The 26,718-nt window shown below is 34.3% G+C and overlaps 1 protein-coding gene across 9 annotated transcripts in view; it reads left to right on the forward strand.

Moving 5' to 3' along the window:
• kug (FAT atypical cadherin kugelei) overlaps positions 1–26,718 on the forward strand; it is an 837,087-nt gene that overhangs the window by 369,489 nt on the left and 440,880 nt on the right. For all 9 annotated transcript variants that reach the window (XR_013005376.1, XM_076401386.1, XM_076401385.1 and 6 more), the window contains 5 exons: positions 3,106–3,492; positions 3,547–3,787; positions 4,928–5,290; positions 5,358–5,558; positions 5,622–6,059. Coding sequence is in view for 8 of the 9 variants with exons in the window: in XM_076401386.1 (XP_076257501.1) it covers positions 3,106–3,492; positions 3,547–3,787; positions 4,928–5,290; positions 5,358–5,558; positions 5,622–6,059 (1,630 nt within the window). In the remaining variant the exon portion in view is untranslated. The remainder of the gene's footprint in view (positions 1–3,105; positions 3,493–3,546; positions 3,788–4,927; positions 5,291–5,357; positions 5,559–5,621; positions 6,060–26,718) is intronic.

Consider the following 26,718-nt stretch of genomic DNA (forward strand, 5'->3'; position numbering starts at 1 on the left):
ACATTCCGCAACATTATATTGTGGCAATGGAAACGAGATCAGAAATTTGAGATTTTATTTGAGGCAGCCTCTAATGAAAACCGAACAAAAACAGTCTCGTATTCTACGAGACGCTTGAAAACAATAAATCTGTTTTATTTTTGAGCGGCATTTTAATCTGTTCGTGTGCTCGGCTAGGTTTTTCCTTAACCGCTCGCATTCGTCCATTGTGTCACGTTCCGTCATGCGAAACCATTGTAAACGCAGACAATTTTTATATGTGGCGAAATGCAATTTTATTTGTCGCTCAGGAACGTTCCTGTCTCTCTTATGTACGGATAATGGACTAAAAAAACAATTGTTCGCAGCGTTTACCTGCATATATTTTAATCCATTTCGACCAACGTTGTTAACGAGAAAAAAAGATGGATTCGTTGTTTGTAAATGGTTTAAAATTAAGTTAAAATCCGTTTAGTTTCTGTCTTATTCTGTGTTCATCCATCATATCTTGAAAAAACCTTACGATAAAAGGTAAAATACTCGACTATAAATTAAATTTGAAGGATAGCGTATCTTATGAGATATTTGAAACTGTTTTATCTATAAGATGTGCACATAAGCTTCGAGATATTTACAAAATATGGCGCTATTATAAAAAATAATTTTGCGACCGCTACAATTCTTCTGGCTACCACAAATACACCCACGCGGAATTCTAAGGTTGGCAACGCTCAATAATTGGTACCATGCTGCCTCAGGATATAAAAGACCGGCACGGCTACGTCTCTGTTTGTCCAAACTTGCCGAAAAAGCGATATTACACGCTTTAAACATTTTCACAGCCGCATATCACATAATCTCGAGCAAACCACACCAGCAAAAGAGACTATTTGGTTCTAGCTGGTTATTCTGGAATAAGAAGAAAAACCATATATCTCTGTTTCCTCTTTTCTATTTCAATATTTTCCTGTATCAATTCCGTACAACCTTGACCTAACCTAATATTGTGTCCATTTTCCCCTCGACTACATATAAATTTTAACAACTGAAATTAGGAAGATTATATAAATCAATATTTGTGTTCCGGTGCGAATTCAACACAACAAATCAACATTCGTAAAATAATTCATATTAAAACTCCTCTATCTACATACTACATACTATCATATTTTCTTTCTGTTGTATGTTAACCATTTCAAACACTTTGTCAACAAAACACAATTTTTGGGAGAAACGCTGCTCTTTCTGTTTCGATCTGAAGAAAAATGCATTTAATGGACATCGATTCATGTTGTGGGATGTATATATTCTAACAATAGAACACAAAGTTTTAAGATGGACAATTTTAACACCACCGAGAACAGGGAAATTTTAACAATTACATGTTATAAAATACAAGTCTATTTATTTCCCTCTTTTTTACACAAACTAATCCGCAAATACATAGTCAGTTCAAATATTAATTCATAAAGCAACTTAAACAATTACAATATAAAGTAACTTTATATTATATATTTTATTTTTATATTAAATTTTTATATGTTTATATTTTACAATATAAAGTAAGAGAAATCTTTTAAACGACGATGTTTAATTGTAAGAAAGCACATCGCATTATATTCCTGATGTTGTTCTTCAGATGTTTTATTCTCGTAAAGTTCTAGAGATTTGATCTGATTTAGTATCCAAAGGTTTTCAAAGCCAACCCATTTTTTTTATTTAGCTATTCTAATAATTGGGGATCTTGCAAATGTACTAGTTCATGCTTGATAAGAGCAAAATACTGCATGTTCTGTTCGTTCTACATACATCAAGTTTTAAAATCATCTAAATAGGCTAATAAATTAGACCACTGAGGTGTCCATATGCACATAAAGGAAGATACATAATCAGAAGAAATTAAACACTAAATAATAGAACAAAATTTGAAAATACATTCCATACTATTTTGCAGCATACTAACCTCAAGAAAAAGAATGGAGCTCGCTGGAACTTTGAAAAGGATGCAGTAATTGATTTCAAGCACGAATAATAGTGTCTTGTTATGTGTTCTTTCGAGAGATTAAATAAGATAAAAGCTTGTATATTACATAGTTTAGTATGCCCTTTTTAAATTGAATAATAAAAACTCTTTTTAAACAAGCAGAAGTGTGACAAACTTATTTTGTGAAATAACATCATTAGGTGAAATAACATTAGGTTCCTAATTGTCTTTGTCTTCTTAAGTATCACTTGTTTTGATGTATTCAAAATGATTTTTATGAAGACTTTTGGATATCCTTGAAATACATGAAATATAAGTTTTACAAAAGATGGCGTATTTGAAAGTGATTTAGTAATTATTTTTTTTGCGGAATACAATGTTTCTGAGGGGAGTTTTACACCACTATTTTAATAAAAAAGTGCTACTGAAAGTCATCGCAGTTTAATATCAAATTTATCTTGTGCCTTTTAATAGAAATTATTTTGATTTGCAAGACAAGTTTAATGATGAAATAACTAGAAACAGCTATGTGAAATACTTCACGAAATATCGAAATTATTGGAAATTGGAAATTGACTTATCAACAGTAGGCAAGTACTGAAACAAAAAAACGTTAGAAAATATATAAATGGAACCTCGGACATACTGGAAGGCGAGTTGTTTTTATTTATGTCATGAAATAATCTAATTGAAAACATAACGTGGGTCATTACTGACGATATCTTGATACACTTGATTCACTATGTCATAAAAGAAATACTTAAGATACTAGAATACTTAAGTTACAAAAACACGATAATACTTTGATGAACATAAAGACACTCAAATATGAAGCGCATCTGTCATTTTTCCCACTTGTTCCGCATGGTTAATTGCGATCTGTTAGCCGAGTGTTATTCTATAAATTATATGTAATGTTTACATTGTATGAGGATTGTACAAAATGGGTTGATTTGTGTTTTGCATATCTAAAAACATAAAATCGTCTCTTGTCCCACATATGGGGAAAATTAACATTAGCGATGAACTATATCTGTAATAATATTTTTTCAATATCGTTTTAAGTAACTTTTATTTCAAGAGCGTTACGAATTAAATCCTAATTAATGACATTATTCATATATTCATGTTTTAATCTTCAGGTCCGCGATATTAATGACAATCGTCCACAATTCGAAAAAGTCGACTGCGTAGGTAACTTGCCTCGTCACACACCCATCGGCAGCGAGATCATCACTTTGAGCGCCATAGATTTCGACTCGGGCAACATCATCAGTTACAGGCTGGTATCAGGCAATGAGGACAATTGTTTCTCCATCGACAGAACTTCGGGCACCATTACGGTCTCCTGCGATTTGAACGACGTGAGGGTAAACGAGCGTGAGCTTAACGTCACCGCAACGGACGATACGCATTTCGCCGATATAGCTCGTATTCGACTGAAGTTGGTAAATACGAAGAAAACCGGTTTTAGAACCGGAAGATTACTCACTGACGATACCGGAGCATTCGATTGTAAAGACACTGGGGTAAGAATCTAAATCAGCACTCTAAGAAATATTTGTACATGTTTACAATGTTAGGTGGCACGTCGTTTAACTGAAGTCCTCGCTGAAGCAGAGAACAATAACCGTCCTCTCGAAAGGGAGGATTTTCCAATGATGCCGACTCGATATGGACAAAATGTTCATTCTCCTGAATTCGTAGACTTTCCGATCGAAATAAAGGTCAACGAATCGGTTCCTTTGGGTACCATATTGGCGCAACTTAAAGCTAGAGATCGAGATCTCGGCTACAATGGTAAATTGGTGTATGGAATTTCTAGTAAGTATCAATGTTGATTTATTAAGGAGACAAAACAATGTTTTAAATAAAATAGAATTTAGTTTCTCTCTACTTACTACGTAAATTAATGCAGAGACTGATTTGTTTACTTAAGGAAATAATATAAAAATATAAACCTTTAAAGAAGCTAAATTGATACGTAATGGTGAAAAGAATTATGAACTGGATAGAAATATCTTACTAAATCGTCTATATGGTTTAGGACAGGGTTGTCCAAACTAGATAGGATCTAGGACCAGTAAAATGACTAAATTCATTGAGGGGTCTCAAAATATTTGTAAAAACAAAATGCAGGTATAATATAATTATTTTATTAGTGTATTACTTTTTCATTAATTTATCTTTTACGACTCTGTCAATATCAACATCAATAATGGTAGTAGGTAGACTCAGTGCATGATTAAGTGATGTGTCTGTCAGTGAAGACCTGTATTTTGATTTTATAAACTTTATTGTTGAATGTGCACTTTCACAAAGATAGGTACTACCTATCAAAGAATCGATTTTTGGGCCAAAATTCGTCAGTTTCGGGAAACATTTAACAAGGAGCTTAAACAATTCAGCTATAATCAATCTTCACACTTTAAATTGCGAGGGTTGTTTCAAGAAACCCTGTCCTGCACCCCGATCAGTTCAAATTATCGGGGTGGGGGAAGACTATCAGCTAGACTTTCTCACGTGAATGGAATATGTGCGCTAAGAATGCTCGGATATTTCACGATATCTGGCTTTTTGGAGTTTTATAGTTATTGTGAGAATTAGGGATTTTCTTCTAGGTCCTATATTTTAAACCCGTCGTTTAGCGCTGCTACCTATACCCCCATAATCCGAAGCCGACGTGTCATGCCTTTTGTTAACTGTTAAGTGGTTACCGTGTTCCGCGGCGTCCTCCAATAGTACCTGGCGTAAACAAGCATTCGATATGAAGTGATGTATTGATATTCTATTGCCAAGTCATAATTCTTTTCTCAAATGTTACAAATATTATGAAAAACAGTTAAATGGCCTAATAAATTAGATTTTCAATTTATACAAACACAAAATACATTATAATGTTCCTAAACTTAAAGCAATTTAAGGTAAAGACTAGCAGTGAATAATATCTCGGTGTTATTTTAGGTGGTGATCGACACTCCCAGTTTTGCGTAGACATGGAGACAGGGGAGGTGAAAGTAATTGGTTATCTGGATAGGGAAAAGGAATACGAATATTTCCTTAACATAACAGTGTACGATTTGGGCAAACCTCAGAAAAGTTCATCGAAAATTCTGCCCATCACTGTGTTAGATGTCAACGATAATGCTCCGAAGTTCGAAAAGAGTTTGGCTAGTTTCCGCGTGACTGAGAATGCTCTGAATGGTACCGCGATATTTAGAGCTAATGCCACGGATCTAGATGAGGGAGACAACGCAAAAGTGACGTATTCTTTGGTAACCGACACGAAAGATTTTACTGTAGATAAAATCACAGGGGTTCTTACAGGTATTATTTGTTGTTTATCAGTGGAAATGAAACCGATCTTAATTGACTTTTTTGTATCGAATTGCAGTGGCCAGTGCTCTAGATCGTGAACGACAAGATTTGTATGAGTTGCGTATACGTGCCACTGATAGTGGAGGTAAAGGACCTGATAATCCGCCCTTATTTTCCGAGGCAATTGTTCGGATATCAGTGGACGATATCAATGATAATGCTCCCAAATTCAGCTTGCCCAATTATAACGTAAAAATCAGAGAGGATGTGCCCAAGGGTGGGTTTAATCGTTGAATATAATACGGCATATTTATAATAAAATATTTAATTTCTATTTTAGGAACTGTCGTAGCAATAGTGACTGCTTCAGATCCAGACCTAGGACCGGACGGAGAAGTGCAGTACTCTTTAGAAGACAGTGACAGCGAGGGTACCTTTAAGATCGACAAACTATCTGGTACTATTCGCACTACCAAAGCCTTGGATTTCGAAGAACGTCAGGTACATAGTCTGATGGTTTTTGCTTATGATCGTGGCAATCCGAGACTCTCCTCCGAAGCTACGGTGACCGTGAACGTGGTGGACGTGAACGAAAATATCCACGCGCCAACGTTTAGTGACGCGGTATTGACGGGAAGTGTGCGCGAAAATAAGCCCGTCGGCACGGTGGTGATGAACGTTAGTGCGGTGGATTCGGACCCCCCAGGGGGCGATTCTATGGTGGAATATTCAATCAAGGGAGGCGATGGAATCGGTCTGTTCAGCATTGATAATGAAGGTAAGAGATTGATTGTTATATCCTGCTAAATAAGCTGTGAATTGTTTATTAATGGACAATTAATTTCACCTTTAACAAACATAAATGTCTCTTTTTACTTTAAGTGATATAATTGACACACGTGCCTTGTTGTTACATAAAACTTGTTCTCTTATCGATATTGGAGATCTTCTTCGATGGCTCCCGTTTTAAACTGCCTTTGGAGTCCTTTTATTTGTTGGTATTGTTTATTCATCTACTGACGCTAACTTCAATTTTGCCTTGATTGCTCACAGGTGATAATTTCAGCTAGATTGGATGCAAATAATAAAGCACTCACTGTACTTACTATCAATGTGATAGTTTTTATAGGTTTTTTCAACTCGGCCTCTTGAACGTGAATGTTTTACCCTAATATGTTCACCCGGTACTTTCACACACTCTCGTAGAGTGTGTCATATTACATGTGTATATTGGCCCATTAATAGGTCCATATTTGGGTCTTAAGGTAGAAAAATAAGGGTCGCAAAACTGTCAAAAAGTTTCAAACAGTTGTCATTCGTAAACTTAATTAAATGAAAGACGTTTTTAGTCAAACCTATGTTTAAACGTTTTTGTTAGTAATAAAATATTACAAAAATATTGATTTATAGTAATAATATACTGTAGAGAGGTTATTAAAAATACATTTATTTTCAATTTAAAAGTGGGATTACCAAGATTTTACCAGAATTAAAAATATAAAATCTCAAAATTCGTAATGTTAAGTGAACCACTAATCAGAAGTGCTACGAAACATTGACGTCACTTAACGTTTTCTGTCATATTATTCCCATTAAAAAGTTTTAATAGTTAAGGCGCTTTGGTTTAATTTCGATTATTCATTTTACATTCCACAGTTTAAAAATTGGTTTTGTGCAACCTTCGGAAAGATCAAGAAAAAGATCAATAAAATAATTTAACTAGGATTTATCAAGGCAAATGAAAAGTATACGAAAACTCTTATATAATTTAGTGAGAATTCCAGATAACTACACATGAAATATGGTAGAATTGAGGAACATTAGGTAAAAATACTATCAATATAACATTTGGCAAGAAAATTAATAAATGCAGCTAAAAACTCTAAAGACTACCCAATAATTGCATATTACTTCTTGGGAACTGTGAGAATACTATTGTTAAAATGAATCCCTATATTTGCTAAGATAAATTAAAATTGTTTTCTTGGCAAACCTATTGAAAAATGTTACCATAACAATTTGAAGATACAGATGCAAATGTACTTGACGGGACTACAACAACATTCCTGTTATATAGTTGTTGCGTTTTAGTGCGCAAATTTCGCCATTTCAAACGTTAATTTTTCTTTCAATTCCATTTTTTTTGTAGAATTAACTTTTATTTTGTGTAAATTTATACGTAGAACGCTCATAAAATGGCTTTCCAAAAATAGTCATCTAGCCGGTTATAAAAATTATCAACCGATAAGAGTTATATAAATCGAAAAACATCAGATGATATATAGAACAAGTAGTTTAAATCCTTAAGTTTCTTCTCCAAATATAGTTTATGGACCAAAACTCTTTGTTTTGTATTTCTTTATTTATTTTCTCCTTGATATTATAATTGAATATGTTCTTGAAAGTTCCTTAAAACTGTTCATTTTGGATGTAAAAGACAAACAGCAAAAATAGGTTTCATGTTCGATGGTATTCGATTGTATTACGTAAAAATATAGCAAGCAAAGTTGTATAACCCCAATGTAGTGTACGATAATGACCAAAAATTCGTTGAATGCGTCTATTGCATCTGATGTGTAGCAGTATGTTATATATTTAATTGGCTATTCGCCCTTTAAAAACAACTTCAAATCTAATAGTTTAATCAATAGTGAAACTGCATCCGTACAATAGTGTCCAGAATAAATTCCTTGTCGCGTTCAAAAACATTTTCTATCTCAACTTCGCGAACTTTGTGTCTCGAAACTTGCTGTAAACCCATTGATTCAGTTCACCCAGTTGCATACAAGTTAAACGAAGGCGTAGTTGGAAGTTATTCCCAATTTTTTAAGAAAAAATCTTTTTTTGGTTTAATGGCTGTCACTAAACGAAACTGTATAATTTGGTGAGTTTACAATCAGTACAAGAACACATAATTACGAATGCATTTATAGTGAATTTTGGATTGTCATAATTAGTACGCTAATACTTCTTCTAAAGTGAAACTGACATCTTCATAACTGTCAGTGATGTAAAGTAAAAAGAAAGGATAACTTAATTTTTCTGCTTAAATTTTAATATATTTTTTATTATTATAAAATACGTTAGTTGCCGACTAACCTAAAATTTGTTTTTAGTATGACTTAAAACCTAGATCTAGTGAACCCCATGGGCCCTTAGTTAGTCTCTATAACAACCATTTTTATGTATTTAACAGTACTATTTTTTCTATTAAATACCTTTTACTATACTACAAGATTATGTGTTCTGATTGTAATCCAAGAGTTGCAACACAGTATTAACACGATAGTGGAGTTTCTTTTCATATATTTTGATGGATAGTCTGTAACTGAAGATCTCGGTGTAAGTAATCATTCTTATATATCTAGGGAATCTACACTACAAATTGAAATTTGAATATTATTTATATCGCTTTTCTTGGAACATATTGGGGCCATATCGTTTTTAGAATATGCTTGCACATTTACAAGTATTAATATTAGTAAGTATTACCTATTGGTGGCAGCTATAATTTTCGTACGTATTTCAAGAAATTTATTCCTATCCTGTCATCCTGACATTCAGCATCCATTAAAATAAATGACTAAGGAGGTAGATAACTGATTAGAGCTAGTCTGTGTTATTCAAGGATGAACTAGAACCATTACCACAGAGCTAACCATTTGATATTCTTTTAGTAATTTTTAAATGGCCGCAAAATGAGCATCGTCTGAAAACTGGTCTTATAATTTTGTTCGGTTTTAGCATACAACATATTCTTGTGATTCTTTCAAATACATTGGCAGCATGTTACATAGTCCGTTGTGATATACAAGTTTTTCATTTTAAATTAGTAGCATCCCATTTTGACATCAACAAAACTTTGGTAGAAAAACTATTTGTTCTCTGAGCTTTCCATTCTTTTTCTGGAAATGAAAGCCATACTTTTGAAACCCCGAATATGGCGTAAATTTTTTTCAGTAATGCTTCTAATTCTTCGTCTTCACATTTTTTGAAAACGAATCGAATTAAAAATATTGAGAAAAAAATATAACGGTCAAGTAAAATACATCATGTTGCACGTACCCTCCATTCACAAGTCCAAACACAATTTTGCGAAAGGGCACGTCGGGGTCACCACTTTAGGGTAAATGATGTGGCTCGGCGAATGGAGGTAAAACGAAATGAAACAGTGGTGTTTACGTTATGTGACCGTTATTTATTGGCAATATAAAAAGTTTATAAACCAAACGATGGTCGGTTACTGAATGATCGAAATACACTTCAATAACATCCCAGATAAACGTCTCAGGGTTGCCAGCTATTCGTTATCGTGTTCTAGTTGTCGCTGCTGGCACCCCGCCCGTGTTTTACATCTGGAACTATATTTCTGGGTACTTTGTTGACCGTTATTCCACGATGTAAAATTCGACATGCCTCAAGGTCGCTATATAATAAACCCTATCTACTTTGGTGGCCATTAACTGTGCTGCTGCTGTCCAAATTCCAGGATATTAGGTAGGTTAGTTCATAGTAACTTCAGACCTTCAGTGGTGTTTTTATACCCTGAATCTTAAATCAATAATTTTCGGATTAGGGGTGCTTTTTAAAACTGAAATGTCTCCTAACTCGAATAGTTTATTCGTAGTGGTCTTTGAGCCACTTTAGTAATTTTCATCAGGTCCAGTAATTTTACCAGAACTCCACTTAACTACACCAATCAATGATTTGAGTAAGTGTGGAACGATCGCCAATTCCTTGTCTGTGCTCTTTTTTTGATAATTAATTTGGTTCTGATTAATTGAATGAATTCAAAAGATAATAGCCTTTTAATCTCCCTGATAGCCTACCGGCTGCATCAGTTAAGAGATTAAGGGGATTTAAAACACAACAACTATTAATTTACTTTAAAATACTGTTTTATTTAAGGAAGGAAGAGCCTACTTGTTGAACGGTCTTACAAACCGAGATTGGGGGTTATAATATGGTAACAAAACAGATAAAAGCCCTCTCTCACCGACGTCTATTTTTAGACAGTTTATTCTTTAGATTTTACACACTCGTTACATCATTTAATTTTGCCACAAGTATTTGAATACGCATCCAATATGTGTGTTTATTGGTTAAATCTATTTGAAGAATAAATATGGTTATGTATTTTTTACGAAAATTTTAAAAGAGTATAACGTTTCCAGAACCGTGTTACAAAAATTACGTTTCAGGCACGGACTGGAGCCACACGTGGGGTAATTTTTAAAAGTCCGTACGGGGAAACATTTGGGGTACATACATTTGAGGTACATACCCCACGTAATTTAATTCAGTTTATCGTCGCAAATTCCAACTAAATTCAATTATATGTTTAAAAATGGGCTTAGTAATATATCTTCTAGGATTATCAGGAAGGAAAAAATCAAGAGACTTTTGGAAAGTTTTTAAAAGGAAACCGTATGTGAGGTTCCTAAAATATCCCGCTCGGTCACGGAAAGGACTAATATAGTGTGGCGACCGCCACGACCCTTTAGGCCACCATCAATTCACCATCAACAACTACAAAGGTTGGCAACGCCGGTGGATTGGTACCATGCAGTTCCAGGGTATAAAAGACCATCGGGACGACGTCTCGTTCTCTTTTATTATCACCGTCCCCCTGTAACAGTACCACTTCCACAGCGCTACCGTACTTCCTTCACCTTAACCTAATATCCTGTCCATTCTCCCATCGACCACATGTATCTATCGTAAGTTAGAATAAACAACTTTGATTCAATCAGTGTTTTTAGTTCCCGTGCAAATTCCTTCCAAAGATAGTAGTGAGTGTTCTGATAAATTATCGCAGCGGCAGCCACACATTTCGACCGACCGACCGACCAGACGAACATTCCTACAATTGGTGACCCCGACGTGATCAAAGTGCCTAACAGGTAAATCGACTCAACATAAGCTACTCGACAGGTGCTTGACACGTGCATGGAAGGATAGCACGAGGAACAGAACTCATCAACAACACGTGGTCGACGACATCCCACGAGACTAGCCTGATGGACGAAAACCACAGAAGCCCTTCATGTATACCAGTAACACATGAGCACCCTCGCAACACGAAACGGGACACGTAACACATTTACAGGTACCCTCAAACAAAGCTAAACGCCTCAAGACGAACGACGTCCTGCTACAGCTCCGATGGCAGCTGATCCCGTAAAACTCCTCGCTCAGGTTGGGATCCCCATCTCATCAGCAGTCCCCGGGCATTTGTTTGCGTGATTGCGGGTGCATTCCGGAACTTGCACCACATATAGGTACGTTCCACGGCTGTTCCACTAGGAGGGGAGTTATGTGGCGACCGCCACGACCCTTTAGGCCACCATCAATTCACCATCAACAACTACAAAGGTTGGCAACGCCGGTGGATTGGTACCATGCAGTTCCAGGGTATAAAAGACCATCGGGACGACGTCTCGTTTTCTTTTATTATCACCGTCCCCCTGTAACAGTACCACTTCCACAGCGCTACCGTACTTCCTTCACCTTAACCTAATATCCTGTCCATTGTCCCATCGACCACATGTATCTATCGTAAGTTAGAATAAACAACTTTGATTCAATCAGTGTTTTTAGTTCCCGTGCAAATTCCTTCCAAAGATAGTAGTGAGTGTTCTGATAAATTATCGCAGCGGCAGCCACACATTTCGACCGACCGACCGACCAGACGAACATTCCTACAATAGTAAAGCTTGTAGGAACGATGGTGCCCGTTAAGTTTATCATTTATGCCCGCGACTGTACGTTTTACGTTTAAAAGAGAAACACCCGTGGATAATTTGTTCTTGAATAAGGCTTCCGTGGATAAATCGTATTAATCAAACTGACATTACATCATCATTAATTGGACATATAACTGGTAGTGTTGTACGTTAAAATTGCAAATAAACCATTCGTTACAATGACAAATTGAGGACCAATACCATCACCGTGATCGGGCAAATTACCGTATTTTGCCGCGTTATTGCTGCGTCGCAATTATAATATTATGGTAGTAAGCTAAATTAGCAACATTACCTACTTTTCAACCGTTAAATCGGAATAGTTAGCGTTAAATGGTTTTGTTTGTAATGCCAATGAATGATATTTTAGCAACAGCTGTAACGTACTATTTGGTAATCTAATTATATCTTAAGTTTAAAACTTTTCCGTTTATATCAGATTTTTTGTTTATAATTAATGAATGTCGTAATAGTAAGACATCTGCAGTAAGTGATATTTTAAATGTCATCTAAATGTTATACATATTGCCGTTTTGTGTTATGAATGCTGTACTTTAAGCACTTTAAACTGTCTATTTAATATTAGGTGCTTATATGTATTAAAATCTTTTCTCTGATAGAAAATGTACTTATTGAAAGAAATATTAAAATACACATTCATCCAAATTTAGAAACAACAATGTTTGCTTTGCAGAGATCGTTATTCCATATTTGCATTATTTCGTCTGGTGAGTACCATTGATACAGCAGAACTTCCCATTCGAGAAGCAACAGGGCCTTGTTCACAACTTTTGCAACCTATGACCGAGCGTTGCCGAATACAGACCTGAATATTCTGTTCGAGCAGATTTGCCACAATGATGAAAATAAGACAAAACGTAGCCGAATTCCCTGCGTAGGCATGTGTTTTCTGTGAATGCGCCGAATCAGCACAAGCCGAATGCTCAAGTCTGTACACACCATTACATGACGCATCTTTTACTCGCCATTGCCAGTCTTTTTTGCAACAATACATTATTCAATTTGTCCCATTTGCAGCTAGAATTTTATTCATTCATAATAGCAGCAACAGCTACATTCAGTTTGAAATATAATATACCTTGGTTTTATTACCTTAGTTATTGTTCCTATTCAATTTATGTGGTACCGTTCCTTCTGGATTTTTTTCAGCGTATGTGATGCCTGAAAATATTTGAAAAACTTTTAAGCTCTCTGAAAGTTGACAGTTTGAACTTGACTTTTGTTCAGTAAGTCTTGCAATGAATTGTCTTCAGTCATTCAACCTTTTGGTCCCTCAGGCTGGTATTTCCATCAATATCATTGACATCAAAGTCACGATTTTTGCATAGTTGTAACCAAAACCAGCAGTAATACAACAGACAGCTTTGCAAAGGCGATTCGAAGTGTTTTTATTACGTTTGTGGATGTTATATGCTTGGAAAAATCATAAAAAATTCTGAACGTTATGGAGAATGGAGAAAACAGAAAAATCATGTAGATTATTGCTACTTTTGCTTCATAAATGACGTCGGTATAACCTGATATTCGAGAACTAATGGCTGACATAAAACTGTTTACTGACAAAATGTTTAACGCCTAATACAGCAGATTGGCTATCGTTTCAAGGTGTTGTCACCACAACTTTCTTGGCAACCATAAATCGGATTTTGGAACCAATGGACATGCACGTAAGATTCCAGCTCGAATCTCAAAATATATTTTTTGCATTTACATCTGGATTTTTTTCCACAAAACGACGACCGCACGAGTGACGAGTAAGGAGAGACGCTACACCAAGGTATTGTTGGACCCCAATGCGTGAAACAGACCCCAAGCAGTATAAAAGGTTCAATCCAACCTCTGTTAATTTCTGATTTATACTTTTTAATTCAATAAATAGCCATTAATTGTCAAAATTAATAAAACCAATTTCAAAAAACAGGATTTAATTTGCCTTATACACAGCTTTTGCTTGTTCAGGTCGAAAACCGAGTATACTGCGAATTTTTATCACCATTTATCACTGATCAAAATACATGAAAGCATCAAATAATTTTCAGGTACAATATTTTTTTACAAACCTCACACCTTTCTTAATTTATATACTATATTATCGAACAAGAGAACTAAAAATAATCTATTTATTGTCTGTATTTTCTATTTATTTAAAATATTCTATATTTCATTCTTATTTATTGATGAATATTATTTAAAAACAGGTTTGTTTTGCAATATTGCAATTATTCCAATTAGATAAATAAATCTATCAATGTCAACTCCATGACATTTATACACAAAAAGTCAGTATTTTAAAATAAACCAACTGTTAAGGTCTCGGACGGTTCAAACAATTGAAATTTTAATTAAAAGCAAATTAATTAGTGCGCCGCGATAATTATTTTATTGGTGTCGTTGTAATGTTTTCATTGATTAAATAAAGCAAGTGCGCTCTATTGTGAAGCAATTATCGTTGGTATAACGACGGTTCTATGGGATTTTATTCACTTTATCTATTAGCCCGACGACAATACACAAAATGTAAATTTATTTTCGCCCGGCTCGGAAAAGCACACCCCTCTCCCCGCCGGCCCCGGTAGCCGGCGCTTCACCCCACGGCTGTTATGTTGTTCGATCGGGCCACTTTTTAGGTAATCCGAACGTAAATTCCATTTACTTTGATAGTCGAATGAGTATTGTTCTTTGAAAATTCAATCTGCCTAGTTTTTGTTTGAGGATTTGCCGTCCGTCAGATTTTGCTTATCCGTTCTCTTTTGCTTTGAATGATAATGAAATAGTAATATGTTGCATTCTAACTGAAACATAATGATATAAACAATACCATGCTGAGAAGTAATTCAATTGTAATAATAACTTTCTATTCTCAAGTGATACAAACATTGAATCATCTATAATCCGTTCAATAAAATAGTGCATTCACGTCTAAATTGATGACGCAAAAACGTCACAATGTTGCCGCATTAACTCTGATTTATTCCACTGGCGCTGACAACAAAATTCTAATCAAAACAAAATAATTAAACAAAAATTTTATCGAATGTAATTTATTTTAACATTAGTTTATTGATTAATTGCATATATTATTGAGGGATTTAATTAATTATACAGTTAATAGTAATTTGTGAGTTATTTTCTTATTATATTCACATTGAACTCTTTTCAACTCTTTTCAACACCACCTGTGAGTCCTAAGCGCGTTTTTTTTTATGTATTGATATCCCCTGGAGGCCTATTCCACCTAATCAACAATTGTATATCCAAGTAATGTATTTAACTTTCATTAGAGAGGGTACTTACTCTTAACGTTTAGTTCTTGTTTCCTTCGATGGTGTGTTTACTTGTCAAGTCATCTTGGTATCGCTGTATATTTTATTTCTTTTGCTACTATCTGTGTACACCATTCGTCATAAAATTAATCACTGAATTCTGTCTAATAATTTTACCATATCTACAAAGCAGTTAGTATTCATTCTCTCCTAATACATTCCAGCCTAATGCTCATGATTATTTTTGAACAATTACAATCATATCTGTGCACACACGTCTTTCACGTTCTACAATACCATTTTCTACAGTTATATTCAATTAAATATGTGCATACCTTTAGTTGTTTCCAGTCTCATCACTCTGTCTCCGGAATTTCCAGCATTATCACATGTCCTGAAAGTTTCCTTCAGTCACTTTTACTTTCCCACTCATTATCTAATTCAATCACTAAACTCTTAATTTCTAATCTGCCTAAAACATGTCCACGATTCCACCATTTATCAATTACTTCCTCTGTATGTCTTATCGGGTCCATCCAAACCGAAAGTATTATTGTTGACAATGCTTCCTTCTACATATCCAAACAGATTTTGATGAAATATCCTTCTTGACCAGCAATATATCTACCATTAATTATTAATCAATATAATGATCAACAAATCGTTTACCTTTTTCCATCAATTTTTGTTGTCTTTACACTTTTTTTTTGTTACTGTCTTGCCAAGAGTGCCACAATAAACCATTTTAAAATATTCAAATAAGCTTTATACACCATTTAAACCCAACCATTTTACCCCTATACTTTTCAAACAGGCAATTTTCTCTAAAATAATTTTATTAAATTATGTTTATATCGGTAAAATAGTTTGTGTACTTGCTGTTCTTATACATTTCGTATATTTGGTCTCGAATAGAGCCAGTATCAAGATGGTTAAGATTCGTCCATAAGATAGACTTCTGGGTGCGTTTTTTATGTAGTGGTATCTCCCTGGAGGCCTAATCCACCTAATTAACAATTGTATATCCGAGTAATATATTTTACTTTCATTAGAGAGCATATTTACCTTTTTACGTTTAGTTTTTGTTTCCTTCCGCGCAGTGTTCCCTTGTAAAATCATTTTGATATCACTATTTCTCCTTAGTTTGTTCTATTACTACTTGTATACACATTTTTTCACACATTCTTTTTAATGTATTTTCCATATCTGCAAAATAGTTATTATTCTTCCTCTCGTACATATTAATGCTCGTGTATATTCTGAACAATAACACATAAATCTCTCACACTCTCACAATACGATTTCCTACATTTATCACATAGTAAGTATGATATACTCACATTTAGTTGTTTCCACTCTTATACCCTGTATTGGTAATTGCATTGACTCATAATCTCACATTTAGAGAATTAGAGAAATTTCATTCAATCAGTGTCACTTTCAGAATCATTTTTCAAGTAAATAAGTAAATAACTGAGCTGATAATTTCCAATTTATTTAACACTTGTTCACTTTGACAACTTTTGTTTTGATATTTTATTTTTTTATTTTTTTTTAATAATGAAAAACCCACAAACGGCTTTTACACTTTTCGTATATTTAATGTCTGATAGAGCCCAGAAATAGAACAAATATGTTACTTACTAGGAGCACAACAGTGCATCTGGTAACAACCAGATGCAGGCAATTCTTAAAAATTTATTTTTAACGGCAAATCGGATGCAGAAATTGATAAGCGTTGTGTTCATAATCTAACAGGGAAGCGAACTATTGTATTAAAACTACAAACATTTCTTTACAAGAACATCGATTTAGTAGAAAATGTTCCGAAGAGCATAACATCGGATGCCATTCGATAGCCATAGTATTGTCATTCGACTTGCCAAAATACCTCCTGGTGATTACGCGAAGAGTTTTAATTCATTGACAATCGGCGAAGAGAAATTTGCAAGATAGATATAGGTGATATGAAGTTCATAGGGTCATCTAACAGTACAATAAATAATTAATAATATTGTACTGGCATATCTGTATTTTGCATATCTAATGCAAAATATAATAAAACATAAAAAAAATTATAAAAATTTCCCCATATTTAGCGATCAGTTGCAACCTTTCTGGCCTCGGACAATGGTACTCTCCTACCATTTATACCATTAATAGCATAAATTAACATACACGATACATCAGTTCTTTTACACCCCTTTCAATAATTATTATCCAAAGTTTTACGAATTTTCTCATTGTAGTGCTGCATTCTTTTCATTTTTGCATGCTGTAACCAGCATGCAAAATTATAATTAATAAAACTAATAAACATCATCACACAATTAACTTCGAATTTATCTCATGATAGGTTACAGATACAGAGTGGTATATATTTCGAATAACTTTTTCATAGTGTGTACTACTGTTACCAATATAATAAGCCATTTTCACACTAATTGCCAAGTTAAATAAGCCCCTGTTGGAAGTGTACAGGTCACAAAACATTTAAATTGTACCTTCTCTACCTTCTTGATAAAATAAAACCTGATTGTGTTTTAATCGGTGTATTAGCCTCTAATAAATAAGATCCTGTGGTCCAGAAGGGGTCTTCCGGTATATAAAAATGTAACAGCCGGTACGTATTTTACGTCCAACTTTTACAGCAATTAGTAAGATAATCATTTAACACATTTAACTAACAAACTGATATACTGACAAAAAGAAATATTATTGTAAATTATCTTTAGATTTCTAGGCAACAAAATATTTATTCTTCTTGATAATTTAAACCTTATGGTATATTAATTGGTAGATTAGGCCATCTTGTGCTGATATAATCTTACTGTTCATAAAAATATAGCAGCCAGTGACTATTTTAAATTGTAACATTCAGGATAATTAGTAAGAGCTCCACTTGATTAATTAAATGCCTTTACTAGCAAAAATACAATATTATTGCAGGACATGTTTAGATTAATTTCGTAAAAAAACTAATGGTGGGGTTTATATATCAGGAGCAGTGCCATTTTTTATCATGCAACAGATAAGTTATTTCGTTATCTGTTGTTCCTTTTTGATGAATTAATACCGGATTGTATTTTAATTTGTATATTCGGTGCTAATAAATAATAATTACACTCCTCTAGTCCAGAAAGGGTCATCCATCCAGTCGATAAAAATGTAACAGTCGTTACGTATTTTCATTTTCAGGGTAAAATGCCGTTCATTTATTACGCAAGACGATTTTTACCAGTTTTTACCTTCTGCCCCTATGTAAGAAAAAATAAGAATTGGCCGACTCCCTTTGTTTAATATTTATTTTTCAAGAATCCAAAGGAAATTAAATACACTTTTGTTTTTTTTTAATAAACAATTTTTATAAACTTTTATTTGTGTGTTACCTACAAAATAGCTAGTAATTTTTATTTTCTGGTAATAAACAATTTTGTCCAAACTGTCCAGGGGTCAAGCCCATTCGAAAGGTACAACCGCTACTGGAACATCTCTAATAATAGGTGTCACTTCTAGTTTGCCATTCAGGATTGTGACGTCGTCGTCACAAGTCTTTTTTCTTATTCCAGATTAACCTGGTTAAAATCAATTGGTCTTTTGTTGATGTCGCTTCGGGTTCGGGATAGAGAAATTTTGCGGACGACAGAGACTCTGGGTTACGACTGGGATTGTCTTAGTTGGTTATCTCTGGATTTGTAGATGGGTAGGGATTTGATCAGATTGTTATCGTGTTCGGTTCTAAGGCGCCTAAGGAGAACCATACACTGAGCATGTTTGTGAATCGAACGGGATGCCTAACTCGAGGTGAGTGTTCACGTTCACATAAACAATGGGGCATTGAGTAACGCGCGTACTGTTTTGGACTAGAACACTTGGAGTAGAGCAAGTTGTCCCTCAGAGACCTACCTCAGCTCCGTAGAGGCAGATTGGACGGACAAGCATCTTATACAGGGTCGCTTTCTGGGGGACTGGAAGTTTGCTTTTTCTACAGAAGAGTGAAAACAGTAGGCTGTACATGCCATTGCCTTTACAAATAGCGTGCTGTGTTTGGGCTGACCATTGGATTCTGCGGTCGAACTGAAGACCGAGGTATGATACCTTCTGAGGTCTGAATCTTCTGAGCAATTGCCTAGTTCAGTTGGACTTAAAGTCTGTCGCGGATGTAGCGTCAGGACTGTAACCGGTGGTGAATAAAGCTGCATCAATTGCATAAAATGCCGTGTGCGAATGTTTTTGGAGTGGGAAATCAGCCATATATTGGGCGCATAGGGCAGGGGCTAGTGGAGTACCTTGCGGTACTCCTTCGGAGATCTGTTTTCGAGAGGAGATTAGAAAATTAGGTCATTCGGCCGACCTAGTCGGTTGGCTTTGAAGACTAAACCGTTGTGCCATACTTGATCGAAAGCTTTAGAAACATCTAGAAAGATGTCTCCAGCTTAGCGACCTTTTTTTAGTGCCTGGTGGATGGTTGCGGCGCCGGGCGCAGCTTGATGAAGGTTTGAGGGTTTGGCACGGAAACCTAATTTTTCGTTCTGGATTAATTGGTGCGCGTCTGTGAAGCTATTTATAGCGTGTAGTATCGCTTTTCTGGCAAGTTTGGAGTCGTCACAAGTCCAAGAAGATTCTGTGATATATTAATTGTGAAAAATTTTGGATTTGTTTTGCTACCAGGGGGCGCGATTGTTTCTAAATATGGATACCAAGAAATTCATAAATGTGAAAATTTTTTGCATTACAACAGTTTTCTTTCATAAAAAATTAATATAAATTGTCTTTCATCGAACACGATTGAAAAATACCACTCATATAACATTTCATACGAATGTAAATTGTAAACAATTCTATTGATAACTGATCTCCAATTGTTACTTTGTGGGCTTAAATATAATATAATCTATTTTAAGTACTAGCAATATTTCAATTAAATTAGATACTAACAAGATATTTAAAAATCACACAAATTCGCCTTAAATAAAATATATGTTATATTGAAGTAATACGTGCAAGTCATACATTCGAAGTAATATAAAATGTGTTCAAAAATATGTTGTTAATCAATAATCTACATCAATGTTTGGACCTCCTCATAAATGGCATATTTCGAGTATTAGTGCCTTTATTTTTCGAATGAATTGATTGAGGCGTGTAATTGTAACAACACACTCCCGAAGTGACGTTCCTGTCAGGTCCCCCGGACGTTAAATAAAAACGGGGCTATAAATTTCGTTGCCGGCCGTTCGAGCGACATGTACAAACACCAACGTAAACATCTCCCAATTCCGGAAACTGATTGACAGTCTTATTTTCTCTCGCCGTAGGATCCTACCTTATGGGATCGAGTCGATTCGAAATGGAGCGTAAAAACGACCGGTCCAAGCTAACACACCTTCCCCCCGTCCCGAAAAAAACCGTCCACCGTCAGATTACATTCGTGCCGAATGCCGAAGAGTCCCGGTGCCCTGTAGAAATTATTCCTGAGACGCGGTGCGCTGGTCGTTCTCCAATGGCCCGGATACTTTATGGACCGGAAACGTTCCTGGATGAGAATCTGAAAACATCTGGGAAAGTGATTACAGGAAAACAGAAGATATATCTATCGGAAAAAATGCTAACGGAATTCTGTCGGCGTGGAATACGGATAATGGAAAAGCTCCACGTCGACGTATTTATGGGTATTCGAACCCTCGATAGACACCGATGTTTTTCACTTCCTCTCCGACAAGGCAAGAAAAAACGTACATTTTCATATTTGGGAAGCTCTGATCGTGATATAAAACCTCCGCATTCAATTTAAAATTTTTCTAAATAACTTCTTCAAATAATATAATTATTTTGATCATTAATTAAGTTTAATTTACAAAATACACATCTTCCGTTTATTAACAATTAAATAAATTTTATTTACTCTATATGTTCTGTAGTGTTTCCTAGAAGGTTTAAATATTTTCTGTAGCAGTGGTAATTTTAGAATTTTAGTTATACACCTATGTGAAGTATTCTAACTTATAGTAGTTCAAATAGAATTCATTATTCTCCAAGGTATCCTGCTCTGTATCATAAGTATTTAAATGAAACCTAATAGGTTGGTACTTTGTATTTTATACAAGTTGGCCCCTCAAAATACTGCTCCATTAGAAACAATAAGACGTTGATTTGCTGACTTCGAACATAGCCGTAGAGATGACGTCGATGATGCAGAACGCAGTGGATCAAAAAAATCCAGAAAATCGTTTTGAACGATCGAAAAGTGTAGTTGCGTAATTTAGCTAACTTCGTAACATTTAACAAATATTCCTACAAATCGCAGGAACATTTATAATTAACTTTATATTGAAGCATCACTAATAGGCTTCAAGTTTTAAGATGTATCATTTCGTCGAAGTGTGAACAAGACAATTTTCTATGGCAATCATGATCCAACAATGTCAATATGTGAAAACTGATTTCGATGTTTTAAAAGTGATTATTTTGACACCCAAGACAAAAGAGCTTTCTGGGCATCCGAAACAAAATTTAAGACGAAGATTGGAGGGCATTACTCGACTAGATCATCAATGGGGCTCGCTACCGATTACAATTGATGCATTTTATTCGAGCACTGCGCGAAAACGGGCGGAATAGTAGCAAAAATACAACAATGTTGTTATTCAGCATGACAACACTCGGCCAGTGGAAAACCGATGAAAAGACCTTGCTTCTTTTGATTACTACTTGTTCCGACATATGTTATGAGTTGTGACCTCTCTGAGCAGCATTTCACTTCTTATGAAGATACCAAAACATTCGGTCCATTACATCGTTCTTTCGAGATGGAATCCATAAATTACTTGAAAGATTGGAAAAGTATCGGCTATCGATGCTTAGCATTTTGATAAAATATCGATCTTTTACAATAAGGCTCCAAATAAAAAAATACTTTAAAACTAATTTATAGGCCTAGTAATAATCAGAAATGAAAGCTAATCAGTACGATTCATGCCCAAGAACGTCCGATTCGAGCTGCAGCAATGTATCCTTTTGCAATGTTCACAACTTTTGCGGCATCTATCTGAGCGTTTTGGTGCGAGATGATTTATTTCTGTCCTTTTTGAATTCAATTTGTTCAATTGACGTCTGTAGACATCTCCAGTAAATTTTTTTAGTCTTAACAGTTATAGTAATACATAACATCTTGCTGATCCCACCATATTTACAGCAATACTTATGGCCATAAATTCGGTGTCGATGTGGGTAGGCGACCTATCCTAGACTAACCCATGACTTGCGATTGTCGTAGTAGATTTACTTTTCGTCATCAGTCACAATACGCCACAATAAACTCCCTTTTTGCTTGACAAGCAATGAAATCACGATGTTGAAATAGTTCGAGTTGGCATTTTTAATCAATTCGTGTGGTAGCCACTTTCTCTTCATTTAAATTTGTTTGGTCTGGAAACAGTTGATTTATCAACTGCTTAGTCTGAAAATTCCTGGAGGTTTGAGGTGGATTTTTATCTAATGGGCTTGCAACTCATTGTCTTCAAACTTTTTTAGCCCTCTAGTAAATTTATTGTCATTGACATCATAATCACCGCTTTTAAATCGTGGAAACAAAAACCTAAAATTTGAATTTTATTGAGCAGCATCACCATACGTTTGATTGATGGACTTCAGTAGCAGTTTTGTTCAAATCAAAAAGCAAAAGGAATGAATACCGCAATTTTAAGAGTTCCGTAATTATTGTTTAATTCAAATTTAATATTAAATGATAAACTGTTATTTTATGTAGAGAAATATCAGAACCATCAAATTTAACAGTTGTTTATATTGATGCTTCCGCTAATATATATCACTGATCAAAATACACGCAATCAGTTAATATTATATACATTATTTTATAAATGATTTTAAGATATATAAAACAAACTCTTTACTCTGTTTATATTGCTTAACATAATTTCATGAGACCACATCCAAATTTTAATTAAATTCCAATCGCTGATTATTTTTTCATATATAGATTTTATTTGAAAACGTTTGGGGAACGCCCTCTTGCCGAAAAAGTAATTTCGATTTGTCTCAATGGCCGATATAAAATCCGTTTATTTCCGAAACAGCTGGAACGGCCGCAAAACTTTTTATTTATTCCCGTACTCGATACGTAGACCAAACGAAACTTTGCAACTTTAACTATTCTGCCTCTTTTCCCGGTTCGATTTCATTTCCTGTGCAACATCTTTATTTTAAGAGGGCTTTAAATATCAATTGAACTGTGCCGTTCTCCCTTTTGCTATTTCTTAGGTTAATACATTATAGGTAAGTTCTGCTTTAAATTTGATTCATGTGTAATGTTTAAATGGATGGCATGACGAGGTTTATTGTCCGCAAGCACACGTCTCTAAACGATATGCTTTAAAGAATAGATTTAATGGTTCTTATTCTTCACTTTTTGTATATTACAACTTTTTGTGTATTTTTTAGATCATCCTCTATTGATACGTAAATTTGGTATTTCAAGTTTTCTTTGTCGACGTTGATAATATTTTCAATAATTTCCATAAATAGAACTGGATATTTATGATATGTAGATAGTTAATTATATTGATTAAATGTGATCTACTATATTATCACCAAAAATAAATGAAATTGCTTATGACAAAATAATCTGATTAAGATAAGGTATAGGAAAAACGTATTTTTAAAGCAGCATTTAATTGCGTAAGAAATTTATCAGACATAAATGTATTTATACCATCTTCAATGATATATTTGAAGACCAAGATATTAAAAAGTTCATGTCTATACTATCAACCTCATACATTGTTTCCATACCATCTGTGGTGATGATGAAATCGCAGTACGTAATTTTTTTAGCCAAAATAAAAATATCTTTTGATTTTTTTTACAGAGTTGGGTTTAAGATGTATGTTATAAGAGAAACTTTTTGTCACTAGACTATCGAAGAGTTCGAGAATCTGTTATAAATACTCCAAGTACTATAGTATAGACGCAATATACGCCCAATATTTGAACTTATACCTCTTATCTACGTGTGAAATTATGCACTTGCTTGTGATATCCCACGTCATTTTTTCATTGTTTCACTTATGATTGCGGTTTATCTTCATCTTTCAGGTGGGTCAGCTTGGAGGAATATGAGACCATGTTTAAACATAGCTAGCTACTTTTTAACAATAGATATGGAAAGAGCAGACGAAGATCCTGTAAACTTTGTCAACTTTGAATTAATTTTCTTAGTGGTTCGTCTTTAATTTTTTTGATTGTCAACTAGTATTTTAACCAGACTTTTAACGAGTTCGTGAAAACCATTATTCACATGTTGAAATCGAGGGAGCTTAGCTTCCATAAGCTTCACACAGCCTTCGATGACCTTCAATCGCATTTTTCTTCAAATTGAAATAAAAAAGTAAAACTTCACGCAAATACGATTTACTCTGTATCGAAATTCAGACGTGTCATACTGAAAAGTGAAGCCTTTAAGTGATGCTTCAACGTGAAGTTGCTTGCAAGTGTACCCAATGCTATTTAATATATAGTAACACCATTTGTTATAAATCATTTAAAATTAATTTATGAGCCTAATATATTTACCAATCACAAAGATTTTTCAACATAAACACGAATGGATATTTCACGTTTTTTGTCATATCCAATTATTCGTCGATTCAATTTTTCAATTGCTAATGAGAGCTTCGTGTTGAATATCCAAATTGCGGCAAACTTCCGGAAATCCCGCAAAATAACAGTCCCAACGCCACGTCCAGTACGTGGAAAATATAAATGAGCTTATTTACCAAATTGACTGTTTTTCTCGCAAAATAGGCTTCCGTTCAAAGTTTTCAGCTTTTCATCGACAGCGCGCGGCTATAAACAGAAAAATGATACTTAAATTTTATTAATATCTTTTCGAGCCTTTTGAATCGTTTTGATGGCGGCATTTTGAGCTTTTTCTCTATGCCCCTCTAATTTCCCGTACCGAGAAGTTGGTGAAAAGGGGAATTTAATGTATCAAAACGACCAGCTTTTTGCGGTTATTTTTCTCTCCTTTGCTATTTCCCTCACTGTCCCGTTGGTTACGAGGTCGTGAACATAAGATGCCTGTTTATATTTAAATATTTTACGCTCCATCATTTTTATCGTGAAAAATGGGTTAGTTTTTATAACTTTCCTCGTATTTCTATGGAATTTACTTTTATAGAATAAATGAAGAGCAACATTTATTCTCATTGCATATATTAGTAAACAATAAACAAAACTGTAAATTAATCTTGGGTGATTTAATAAAATTTAACTCTATCATCAACGTTTTATATATACTCTGAGCTAGAGGAGAAATACACGATTTGCTTTAGTTGAAGTATAAATTACTAAATACTTTCTCGAATGTATATAAAATAAGAAATACAGTATTTTTAAAGTCGTGCATTTAAAATACAGCATATAGTATTTTAACTACTTTTATTTAAAATTCAAAATACAATATACAATCAGGTGTTAGGTTATGTAAATAGAATAAAGCTAATTCAGCCAGTGTAAGTAAGAGAAAAAATTCCTAGTTCTTTTTCTAAGAATCTTTCTACAGGTCCTGTTGAGTTTTATGACAATTGTGTTATATTAAATTTTTTATATTTGGATAGTGTTGAAAGACGATAAGCATTTTGCTTTTATCGTTTAGAAAGCCGATTAACTCTAACTCCATTTTTGATGTCTATTGTTAAACACTGTTCCAAAACTCTAATTTCACAAAAACAGCAGGCATTATTTAATGTTTTTCGTAAATTGCTTTTAAGGCATGAATTGCAACATTTGGAATTATTTGCCTCTCATATATTTTGATGTTTTCTGACAGCCGACACATAGCCAATATTGCTCATTTATTTTAGTCGACAGCTTAAAATACTTATATTTTCTCTGGGCTCTTTTTTAGTTGTAAACATAAAACATGTAAAGAAAAAATAACAGTAAAATGCCTTAAATGGCAGTCCTGAAACTGACCTAATCCGATTTATACAAGCATTAAAGTAGGTAGAAGCTTGCCATAGTGATAATTGTTATCCCGAATGTACTATAAGCTGCAGCAATTAGCTTCAAGACTTTATTCATTAATATTTCTGGAGAAGGAAATACACCTAATGTGGCTTTTTTTCATAGACGGAGACATGCTCTAGTAAATAAAAATGAAATATTTTTACGATATTCAAACCCAGTTATTTATATGGGGTTCGAACTACGACGACATTCGATCCTTTTCAATGTCTTCGTAAATGAACGATTGGATAAAGTTGGACTGGATAAAGAGATGAACAAGTGTTTATTCAAGTTAATTAACTAAAATTAACTTCTGCAAGTCCTTTTCTGTGATTTACTAAACAGATTGTAAATATAACTAAGCTAAAAAATTATAACT

The sequence above is a fragment of the Rhynchophorus ferrugineus genome, unplaced genomic scaffold (genome assembly GCF_030347505.1).
Source record: "Rhynchophorus ferrugineus isolate W39M unplaced genomic scaffold, kcgeb_rfMv2 rfM4, whole genome shotgun sequence".
In the NCBI taxonomy this organism is placed as follows: Eukaryota; Metazoa; Arthropoda; class Insecta; order Coleoptera; family Curculionidae; genus Rhynchophorus; species Rhynchophorus ferrugineus.